Here is a 12,595-nt window from a genome sequence, read left to right as displayed (position 1 = left end):
TTTGCCCCGTTTTGCAACTTTTCTCGCCACAGTTGTTCAGTGAATACTGCAGATGTTAAGTTAGTAAGACGGTTGTTAAATTAATCTGGCTTCCCCATGGACTCTGATTGTGAGAAGGTTGCCAAAGTGGATCAGGTGATCCTGGACACTGGAACAGTCATAAATACATGCCAGTTGCCAAGCTTCTGAATCTTGTTCACGTGATCATGGGGATGCTGCAACATCCTACGTGTAAAAATGGTCATAAGTGTCTTTTCTCAGAGTGGTAACTTTGAATGGTCATTAAACGAAAGATAGTGAAGGATTACCTGTAAAACAGGGGTTCTCAACCTTGGCAACTTTAAGACTTGTGGACTTCAACTCCCAGAATTCCTCAGCCAGCAAAGCTGGCTGAGGAATTCTGGGAGTTGAAGTCCACAAGTCTTAAAGTTGCCAAGGTTGAGAACCCCTGCTGTAAAAGGTCTGAGGGCCTTAAATATGTTTAATTGACAAAGAATGTAGACATTTATTATGGATGGGAAAAGGAGAAATCCGGGGTAGCCATTTTTAAATTTTGTGTATTGTGTTGATCACTTTAACTGAGTTTCCTTGTTGAGCGTTCTAGATCCAGTCAGATCCCAATGCAACCCTCAAGAGCAGAAAAAAGATTGAAAGGGTGTGAAAGCAAAGATTACACGGGCTGGAAAGCTCTAAATGCCATTGCTAAATTAAGGCTGCTGGTTTTAATTGAATAATTGGTGTCATTAATCAATGGGAGCCTTATGGAAGGCTTAAAAATGTCCCCCAATTAATCAGCAGGGCTGAAAATAAATAAAGATTGCAGATTGTGCCTGAATATGCTACATGCATTGATATGCTATCTTTTGCCTAACTAAAAAAAAAAGTTGCTAGAAAAAAAATATATCTTAAGGTAGACTTTTCTCTAAAACCTAGCACAATTCTCCTTTTGGCGTTTTCAAGGCAACAGTGAAGGCAGTTAACACTGCTTAAGGAAGATCAGCATTACTTATTTAGCATCAGCATCAGTTCATTTAGTGACCAAAGTTACAACAGCACCGAAAACAGTGACTTATGACCGTTTTTCACAGTTACGACCTTTGCAGCCTCCCCGTGCTCACGTGATTGAAATTCAGAGGCTTGGCAACTGGCATGGACTTATGACGGTTGCAGTGTCCCGGGGTCACGTGATCCCCTTTTGCGCCCTTCTGACAATCAAAGTCCACTGGGAAGCCAGATTATCACTTAAGAACCACGTTACTAATTTAAGAAGTGCAGTGATTCAATTAACAATTGTGGTAAGAAAGGTTGACAAATGGAGCCAAACTGACTTAGCAAATGTTTCACTTAACAACAGAAACTTTGGACTCCATTGTGGTGATAAGTCCAGGACTACCTGTAGTTTTATTAAATTGATCCACAGCATTGTATCTGCAAAGTAATTTTGACTTTGGGGTATCGTGACTCAGAATACCAGCCTTACATTCCAACAAGGAGCTTTCCTTCAATGCATCCTAATTTTTCTTGCTTAGAAAAAGAGATATTTTTCTCTCGCTGGGAATCTCTGAAAGATATGCCAGCTGGCATTTTGAAATCTATCTATTTAAGCGTGGGTTGAAAATTGGACCCACAAAAGATGCCGAAATCTTTTAGAGGGGAAAAGCTCACATGAAGACAACAAAGCCTTAGAACAGTGGTTCTCAACCTGTGGGTCGGGACCCCATTTGGGGTCGAATGACCATTTCATGGGGGTCGCCAAACAAGGCTGTCCGCCATTTTTTCCCCCTTTTCTTTGGCCACGCCCCTGGCACCCGGTGATGTATAAGTGGTTGGGGGTCACCACAACATGGGGAACTGTATTATGGGGTCGCGGCATTAGAAAGGTTGAGAACCACTGCCTTAGAAACATCTCTAGAATTATTAGAGATAAAAGTATTTCCTGAGTTTGACCTGCCAACAATACTTGGCACGTTTATCAAAGGAGGCCACGCTAAATAAATAAATAAAAAATAATAACTCTCATTCTGCATCCGTTTTATTCCAAGACTTCTCAGCAAAAGTTCCAGGTGAATTGCAAAAGGTACCCAACACTCTCTAGGTAGCGTGAGATTCTGCTGAGTTGGACAGAGTCAACTACATTAAAGCATCTTTTTACATAAATGTGCCCCATTTCAGTTACATCAAAGAGGTAAGTCAGGAGAAATTACGCAGGTGAAGAGCTAAGAATCGCTAGTTTCGGATTATCCAAAGAGCGTTTGTGGAACTTTAAAGTGGGGGAGCTAGAAACCACGAATACACACATCTTGGTGATAATTCCATCCTTACTGAAAATTTGACCTACGCAAAAAGGCCAGGAGAATGCCTTAACACACATTCTGGATAGGATGTGATAAAAATTCTTGGCAACAGGGCCAACGTATCAGGACGAAGAAGAAGGATTAACAACCAGTAGAAAATGGTGAACACTAACAGACGGTTTTTTTTATCTAACGAGAGAAACTTCCACGAAAAGCTAGTTAGTGGAGAAAAATCTTTCTGTTTCACGTACGCGTTATTCCGAAGTCTGATAGTTTCTGAAGAGAGAGAAATATATATACATATACATACATACATACATATACATATATATCTATCTATATCTATATAAATAAAAATGTAAATGTTCGTTTGTTCAAAATCTTAAATCTCCGAAAGTTCTTCACCGATTGCTTTGAAATTTTGACACAACGTTGCATTCAAATACGCACGTGTTTTTATGTACCTATATTATATAGATGTCACACCTGTGACAGGTAAAAACATGCTTTTTGTGAAAAACAGCGCCATCTGTTGGATGTAAAAAGCAACACACGCTACGATTTCAGACAATCTCTATATCTGCACAGACAATGGAACAACAAAAAATAATGTATACCCACAAGCATTGTGAAATTAAATATATTACAAACGTGCGCTTTCTCTTTTCTTTCTTTTCCATTTAACCAGACTGAGCCACAGCAACGCGTGGCTGTTATATATATGGCTGTTATACACACACACACACACACAAACATATATATATACACATACACATACATATATATATATATAAAGGTATTAACCACTTCTTGATAACAGCAAGAAGAAGAATTCCTTCTTCTAAAACTCGCTGGCAGCACCAAAAGTTCCTGACAGAGGCAGACCACAAAAGCAAGGGGTGAAGCCTTCACAGCTGGATAAACTCACTGTATTCTTCCCGAAGGTGGTCTGGGATCTGCGGCTCAAAGCCCTCCTTCTCAGGTACCTCCACAAACTCCTCTTCCTCCTCCTCTTCCTCCTCTTCCTCTTTGCTTTTCATCTATGACAAAAGAGTTAAAAAAGAGTTCAAGCAGCCGTGGGAAAAAAAAAAAAATCCTAGCTGTCCATCTAGCAGAAGCTCCTGATGTAATGCTTGTGTCTCATGTATCTAGTGAAGAAGAATCTTTTCGTCTCATTTCACTTCAGCTCCCATAGTACAGGTAGTCCTCAGCTTACAACACTTCACTTAATGACGATTCCAACTTACAATAGCACTTCTTGCCAGGCACACAACCTGAACTAGACTGTTGTTTCTGCGTGTCATATATCAGAGTGAGAGGGATGGCATATAAATTTAAAAATAATATTTGCTGTTAAAAACCTTTTGCCAAATATATCCAGACAAAGAGTAATAGTTCTTCCCTCACTCCAGTCTCATTAAGTGTTGTATCTTATGATTTCTGATGAATGTATCTTATGATGATTATGATCATGGTTTATCACTTATTGCTTGTATGTACACGGAGAGCTTCTGCACTAGAGACAATCCCTTGTGTGTCCAATCACCCTTGGCCAAAAGAATGTTCTGTTCTGTTCTGTTCCATTCCATTCCATTATTCTGTTCTGTTCTATTCTAGTCTAGTCTATTCCCTATCCTATATTCTATTCTATTCTATTCTATTCTATTCTATTCTATTCTATTCTATTCTATTCTATTCTATTCTATTCTATAGTTTCTATTCTATTCCATGTTTTCTATTCTATTCCATTCCATTCCATATACTCTATTCTATTCTATTCTATTCTATTCTATTCTATTCTATTCTATTCTATTCTATTCTATTCTGGCCTATTCCCTATCCTATATTCCATTCCATTCCATATTTTCTATTTTATTCCATGTTTTCTATTCTATTCTATTCTATTCTATTCTATTCTATTCTATTCTATTCTAGTCTAGTCTAGTCTAGTCTAGTCTAGTCTAGCCTATTCCCTATCCTATATTCCATTCCATTCTATTCTATTCCATATTTTCTATTCTATTCCATATTTTCTATTCTATTCCATGTTTTTTATTCTATTCTATTCTATTCTATTCTATTCTATTCTATTCTATTCTATTCTATTCTATTCTATTCTATTCTATTCTATTCTATTCTATTCTATTCTATTCTTATTTTTGGAGGAATGTTTCTCCGCAATGAGAAACAACAAAAATTTAAAAACCAGGATACTGGAAGAACAAAAAACCCCCAAATTTTTATACGATGACATGACATTTTATGCAATCTCCATGGGGCAGCTGTGTTAGAAAGAATTACAGCCAATATGCTATTTCCCCAGACCCTAATAACACCTTTGGACTCAGGAAATGACTGAAATTACAAGAGGCATACTGTAAATAGATAAAATAAATTGCACATTAAAAGTTAACTGATTCATAAATTTTATACTCGTTGTCGCTTTATGAACTACCAAATCTCTTAGCATAGTTACTTCTGGGAAAGAAAAAAAAAAAGCTCTACCAGGATAGGGAAAAAAAGGCATATTTATAATAGCTAAAACTATACTGTCCCTTAACATACAGGTAAGGGACAGTATAGTGATGATCATACAGGTTATGATCATCATTGAGTCCAAAATTTCTGTTGCTAAGGGAACACATTTGTTAAGTGAGTTTTTCCTCATTTTGCGACCACGGTTGTTAAGTGAATCACTGCAGCTGATAAAAGTTAGTAACCTGGTTGTTAAGTGGATCCGGCTCTTCCCCCACTGAATTTGCTTGTCACAAAAGGGGATCACGTGACCCCAGGACACTGCGACCGTCATAAATATGAGTCAGTTGCCAAACCTCCGAATTTTGATCATGGGATCACGGGATGCTGCAACAGTCGTAAGTGTGAAAAACGCTCAAAAGTCACTTTTTTCAGTGGCATTTTAACTTCCGACGGTCATTACATGAACTATTGTAAGTGAAGGACTATCTGTATATGCCTAGGAATTACCCTTTTTTCTAAAAAAAAAAAAAGTCCATTTGACTTTTCTTCAAGTTTAACATAGTTCAGGGAACTTTTTAAGAAGTCCTGTATCTGGGCCCTGCAGTTTTCAATCTGATTTTATGGGAATTCCCTTGCAATTTCTTTTAAGCAATGGCAGGCTGTTTTTTGTTTGTAAAGTGCACTTAAAACTCTCCCTCTCTCTCTCTCTCTCTTTTTTTTTTTTTAAAGAGAAACCATATTGATTCTGTCACTTACGGTTCTATTTTCTAAAACGTTGAACCGAATCCAATAAGCCTTCAGCAGAAATTCACTGTTAGCTTGAAAAAAAGTCTCTTTAACTTGGTAAACTGGAAGAAAACAGTTTAACTTGCTTATGTACGGCCTTTCTGTCACTGCCAGCCAAAGCCTATTTTCGACAAAGAAAAAAAAAACAGGCTTTTGAATTTAATGCTAAAACATCAGGGTACTTTTCCTTGAAAGTGGCCGATGGGCTATATAAATCCCCAAATCTTTTCCTTTAAACTTTAATCACATGTTTGTGAACAGGAGAACGGATGGGAAATGTAACTTTTGGTTCTTAATCTTTATTTTTAGGATGCTGGATTTGCTAGGACGGGCGCAAGCTTGAGTTCCAGAAAGGAAGATAAAAAATTAGAAAGAGTTTGGTGCCACTGTTGGTTTTGCACACCCAGAGAAAGAAGGTGAAGTATCTGCTTTTGAAGGCAACTGAGCTAGAACTAAAAGGCTGGAGGCTGAGGTAGGATTTCTTAAAAAAGTTCTCTGAACTCTAATATTGGAATTAGAACAGGAATAGTCTTTATTGGTCAAGTGTGATGGGACAAGCAAGAAATTTGTCGCCGGTGTACATACAAACTACAAAGTGACAAGTCATAGATCATAAACTGTAAGATACAATCATAAATCATTAGGTACAAACAACAAGTGGTAAATCATAAGATACCAACAGGAGAAGGAAGTTGGAAAAAATGAGAAGACGAGAAAAGATGAGGATAATCGCAATTACAGCCCTACTACATGGGTAAATATCTACTAGACATAAGATGGTGCTGTGAGAGTGAGGTGTTTACAGAACATCTCCGCTTCATCAGAGCCCTGGAAGAAGAGATAATTTTTGTAGGACTTTACTCAGATCTCTATACTTCAGGTTGTAGCAAAATCCTATGTAACAGCAGCAAAAACGAGGCACCAACTAAGGTAAGGACCTACTGCTTGAGCAGGGGGCTAGACTAGAAGACCTCCAAGGTCCCTTCCAGCTCTATTCTGTTCTATTCTATTCTATTCTATTCTATTCTGTTCTGTTCTTGTTCCTGTTCTATTCTATATTCTATTCTATTCTATTCTATTCTATTCTATTCTATCCTATTCCATTCCATTCCATTGCACTCCACTCCATTTCATATTTTCTATTCTATTCTATTCTATTCTATTCCACTCCACTCTATTCCATTCCATATTTTCTATTCTATTCTATTCTATTCTATTCTATTCTATTCTATTCTATTCTATTCTAGTCTAGTCTATTCTATTCTAGTCTAGTCTATACAGCATATGTATATACCTACACACTTACATATATAAATACATATAAATATTAATCACTGTCCCTCTTGAATACGTAGTGGAAAGAGGAAGCTTGAGAGTTCACAAAACTACTGTATAAATATGATTTAATATGAGGTTAAACTGGAAGAAAAGTTAAAATGGGAGTTTAAAAGTTTGCTGCAACTTCCCGATTATGATTTTACACGGACGCTGGGGAGGACTTAGGCTCACCCAGATGCCGCTCCCAATTTATCCCCAGGAAGGGACGTGTAAGACGAAACTGGGGTGACCACATTCCTGCGCACTTACAGCCCAAGAGGCACAAAGGAGAGAGCGGAATAATAAGATGCAAATTCACTCTGTTTAGGCACAACCCATGAAGTGCACATTTAGCCACTATAGAAAGCATTAATCATAGGAAACTGTAATATTTGTTATCAGTCCAACACTAATCAAAAGCCCAGCCTGTCACTGCCGCTGACCTGTGAAACATCCCAATTATACCCTGTGGAAATGACAGGAGCACTTAACTTCTCGCGAAGCAAATGACGACAATCAATCACGTTTGAATAACAATGAGCCACGGAGCTGAAAATTATTTTTTGTACAGGATCCAGCCAGGAATTTATGAAAGGTGAAAAGCCACCAAGGTTTTAGGGGCGATGATTGCTTTCAGCTAGTACAGTGCATATCAAACACTAAACAGAATTTATGGGTTTTAATTTCCCAAAAGGTGGATGTGGACTTGGTGCTACAATGCATAACATATAATGCCAGGTTTTAAATATGAGGGTCATTTTCATAAAATATTATGCTTATTGTCTGCACCCTTGAATTCGTTGAATAACTTCTTTATTAAGTTCTCATTTGCGGTTAAAAAAAAAAAAAAAGAGAGAGAGAGAGAGAGAGAATTAACGCCTTAGCTTTAATCCCTCGGTTCCCAAATAAAGATATTGGCATTCATATCGTTTTTAAGCAAGCTGCCTTCCTCCTTTATTTGTAAAGATAATTATCTATAAATGAGTGGAGAGGAGACACCTTAAGAGCAACTCATCCGAACTGGATCACTCATTCCATCCTCTGCATAGTTTCCATTTAAAAACTGCTTATTGAAATTACATTCTTTTTTAGAGCCAGAAAAGCAGCAGAATTGTGTTAATTGGACTTGCAATGTTTGAATCTCTCTTTTCTAGTTCAAAACATGCCTTGCACCAATGGAAAACTACTTCTGACTCTTGTGGATGTAAGTGTGCACTCTGAATGCATCCTCAATACTAGTAACAAGACAATCATTTCAAGAGAATTTGGCAACCTGGTTTAAAAGAAGCCAATGTCTGTAAACGGACTCTGAACGGGGTCCATTGAAGCTCACGCTTCCTGCTTCAGGGACTCCATCCAGCCACCTCCTTCTCTGTCGTCCCCTTCTTCTCTTGCCCTCCATCTTTCCCAGCATCAGGCTCTTCTCCAGGGAGTCCTTCCTTCTCATTAGGTGGCCAAAGGACTTGAGTTTCAGCTTCAGGATCTGGCCTTCTCAGGAGCAGTCGGGGTTGATCTCTTCTAGGACTGATCGGTTTGATCGCCTGGCAGTCCAGGGGACTCGCAGGAGTCTTCTCCAGCACCAGAGTTCAAAGGCCTCCATTCTTTGGCGCTCAGCCTTTCTTATGGTCCAACTTTCGCAGCCATACATTGCAACTGGGAAAACCATGGCCTTGACTATATGCACTTTTGTTGGCAGGGTGATGTCTCTGCTTTTTAGTATGCTGTCTAGATTTGCCATAGCTTTCCTCCCCAGGAGCAAGCGTCTTTTAACTTCTTGGCTGCAGTCCCCATCTGCGGTGATCTTGGAGCCCAGAGAAATAAAATCTGTCACTACCTCCATTTCTTCCCCATCTATTTGCCAGGAATTGGGAGGGCCGGATGCCATGATCTTGATTTTGATCAACCAATAGACACTTCAAATACTTTTTCTGGGATTCTTTTATAGTGCTCAAAAACAGGCCTATCTTAAATGTTTTGAAGAGCTGCTATGATCCTCTTTTAAGATTTAATTTGACATGAAAGCAGTCTTCCAATATCTGAGGGGCTGCCACAAAGGAGAGAGGGGGTGTCAACTTATTTTCCAAAGTCCCTGAAGACAGAACAAGAAGCAACGGAAGGAAGCTTATCAAAGAGACATCCAACTGACTGCGAAGAATGGAAATCCTTCCATCCTCCAACATTCTGTCAGAACTGAAGAAGCTTCTTGGATGAAAAGAGAAACGTCTTCAGGGGAAAAAAAAGTCCAGTTGCTTTTTGAAAACGCACCTTTGGGATAACCATGACTGGGATGATGGAGAATCTCCAAACCTAGAATTGAGGAGAAATTTCCTGATAAGGAGAACAATTAATCAGCAGAACAGCTTGTCTCCAGAAGTTGTGGGTGCTCCATCACTTGAAAGTATTCGAGAAGAGACAGGACAGTCATTTGTCCAGAGTAGGGGGTCTCCCGCTTGAGAAGGGGGTTGGACGAGAAGACATCTAAAGTCCTTTCCAATCTGATTATTCTAGGTCTTATGTTCTATCTAAATATCTTTTCCAAGGTCTTCCTGGCTAGTCTGAGGCATATTTCTTGACTGATTGTTCCTTCATTATTGATGGCTATTTTTAAATTATACTTATCCAATAAGTAATGCTCTATTCAACGTGAAGCAAAATTCTTCTTCTTCTTTTTTTTTTTTACAAAGGCATCTACTCTGGGGTACCATGGATGCCAACCAAGCTATCTTAGGTGCTTATTCATGGTTAGGCAGGGGGAAGCCCTGCTTTACCATGAATAGTATAATGGTTTGGTCAGATTTGCCTTATTGGTGAGAGGAGCAACATCTAAATTCAATAAATAAATCCATTGATCATGTACCATCCATCCATTTATCCATCCATTGTATATTCTATCATCCCTCCATCCCTTCATATCTATCTATCTATCTATCTATCTATCTATCTATCTATCTATCTATCTATCTATCTATCTATCTATCTACCTACCTACCTACCTACCTACCTACCTATCCTCCTACCTACCTACCCACCCACCCACCCATCCATCTATCCATCCATCTCTCTGAGAGGGAATGATTTTGGGCCAGTCATTCCCTCTCAGCCCTAGGAAGGAGGCAATGACAAGCCACGTCTGAAACCTTGCTAATAAAACTATAGGGATTGTCCAGGTAGTTGCCAGGAGTCAACAACAACAACTCAAAAGCACCCCCCCCCCAATTGCAGACCCATCAATAGGGGAAAACTTGGAAGAAAGCCAAAGCGATTAGTTCCCTGACTCTGAATTTCTGAAAATATAAGCCACTTTGTGGCTTAACATGTGGGCAGCCCCATCTTCTTCCCTCCCCTCAAGAAATCACCTCCACTCAGGCATGAGCGTAAGTAGGGCCCGCCGAGTTGAGTTGTGGTCTTTTCCCGCTAATGTGAGGTAATCCTCTCATAAGTGAACTCTAAACTTCATTTGTCTTTCAGCAGGCTTGATGACTATGCATTTAAAAACCCATTCCCTCTCATACACTAAAAATTAAGCGTACTCAACTGTGGTGGCCATCACTGCACCTGCTATTTATATGCTAATATCCTCACCAGAAGATCTTGCAAATTATTCTATCACACGCATCTACTCACACTGACTTTTTTCTCTCTCTTAGGGGACTTTTGGCCAAAGAATTTGTGTGTCTCTGTGTGTGTTTATCTGTGTATGTGTGTATATCTATATCTATATGTAATCTATCTATCTATCTATCTATCTATCTATCTATCTATCTATCTATCTATCTATCTATTGGAATGGAACCAACTGATATGGGTAACCATAACATTTTGAATAAATAAATAAAGATAGATAGATAGATAGATAGACAGACAGACAGACAGATAGAAATGGAATCAATTGATACGAGTAACCGGAACATTTTGAATTTATATAAATATGTATCGAGATAGATAGATAGATAGATAGATAGATAGATAGATAGATATAGACAGACAGACAGACAGACAAGACATGGAACCAACTGAAGGTCCCTTCCAAATTTTATTATTATTATTGTTGTTGTTGTCAAATTATCTGGAAAGGAACGGAAGAAAAAGCCACATCCTGCAGGGAACCTTTAGCCCAGAATAAAAATCTTTTGAATCGACTTGGCAATTAGGAAGGCGCAAGATTCTTCATTGCGATGCAGATTTTTATAACTTTGTCAATCTGGGAACTTTTAAATCAAACGTAACGCCACATAAATCAGTCACTAACTAGCGTCCTTTTATTCTTCTTCCAAACCAGCAGATTATGGGATGGGCTCCCTGATCTCTTCAGCCAATGCACTTAATTGGATGAAGAGGGGAGAGAGGAACAGCTACAGCAGTTCTCCACTCACGACAGTTCATTTAGCGACCGTTTAAAGTTACAACGGCACTGGAAAAATGGACTTAGGACCACGTTTCACACTTATAACCAGTGTCACTTGACCAAAATTCAGTTGCTTGGCCACTGGCTCACATTTATGACGGTTGCAGTGTGTCCTGGGGAGTCACGTGATCCCCTTTTGTGACTGTCCGAGAAGCAAAGTTGAACTCGCCTAACAAATGTCTCCCTTAGCAACAAAAACGTTGGGCTCAATTGTGGTCGTAAGACGAGGAGTGCCTACATCATGTACGTAGTACTGTCACACAGGCCAAATGGAACTTGGAATGCATTTCAGAGTTTCAGCCTGGAAATGTTGGAAAGTGACCAACGAGAGAAGCAAGCTGGAATTAAGGAGAAACTTCCTGACAGTGAGGACAATTAACCAGTGGAATTGTTGGCCACCAGAAACTGTGGGTGCTCCATCACTGGAGATTTTAAAGAAGAGACTGGACAGTCACTTCTCTGAGATGGTATAGGGTCTCCTGCTCGAGCGAGGGGCTGGACTAGAAGACCTCCAAGGTCCCTTCCAGCTCTATTCTGATTGAATAGCTTGCCTTCAGAAATCGTGGGCGCTCCATCACTGGAGGTTTTTAAGAAGAGACTGGACAGTCACTTGTCTGAGATGGTGTAAGTTCTCCTGCTTGACTGGGGGGCTGGACTAGAAGACCTCTAAGGTCCCTTACAGCCCTAGGATTCTATAAGGCAGGAGGGAGGGAGGGAGGGAGGGAGGAAGGAAGGAAAGGTTGGAATAGATGACCTCCAAGGTCCCTTCTCAGTCTGTGATTCTATGATTCTGTAAGGATCTCCTGCTCGAGCAGGGGGATGGACTAGGAGACCTCCAAGGTCTCTTCCAACTCTTGTCATTCTGTGATTCCTTAAGGGTCTCCTGTTTGAGCAGGGGGTTGGACTAGATGACCTCCAAGGTCCCTTCCAGCTCTATTCTATTCTATTCTATTCTATTCATATTCCATTCATATTCTATTCTATTCTATTCCATTCATATTCTATTCTATTCTATTCTATTCTATTCTATTCTATTCTATTCTATTCCATTCCATATCTATTCTATTCTATTCCATATTTTCTATTCCATTCCATTCCATATTTTCTATTCTATTCTATTCTATTCTATTCTATTCTATTCCATATTTTCTATTCCATTCCATTCCATATTTTCTATTCTATTCTATTCTATTCTATTCTATTCTATTCTATTCTATTCTATTCTATTCTATTCTATTCTACTCTACTCTACTCTACTCTACTCTATTCTTCATTCCATTCCATTCCATTCCATTCCATTCCATTCCACTCCACT

The 12,595-nt window shown here is 39.1% G+C and overlaps 1 protein-coding gene across 2 annotated transcripts in view; it reads right to left on the bottom strand.

Moving 5' to 3' along the window:
* Positions 1-12,595, bottom strand: part of UVSSA (UV stimulated scaffold protein A) — a 46,229-nt gene that overhangs the window by 23,085 nt on the left and 10,549 nt on the right. For both annotated transcript variants that reach the window (XM_039347612.1, XM_039347613.1), the window contains one exon: positions 3,223-3,334. In XM_039347612.1, the coding sequence (XP_039203546.1) occupies positions 3,223-3,334 (112 nt within the window). The remainder of the gene's footprint in view (positions 1-3,222; positions 3,335-12,595) is intronic.

This window comes from Crotalus tigris, unplaced genomic scaffold, assembly GCF_016545835.1.
Source record: "Crotalus tigris isolate CLP2741 ecotype Arizona unplaced genomic scaffold, ASM1654583v1 scf7180000018097.2503214, whole genome shotgun sequence".
Taxonomy (NCBI): domain Eukaryota; kingdom Metazoa; phylum Chordata; class Lepidosauria; order Squamata; family Viperidae; genus Crotalus; species Crotalus tigris.
The sequence above is the reverse complement of the archived record's forward strand: the minus strand, read 5'-3'. Positions and strand labels throughout refer to the sequence as shown.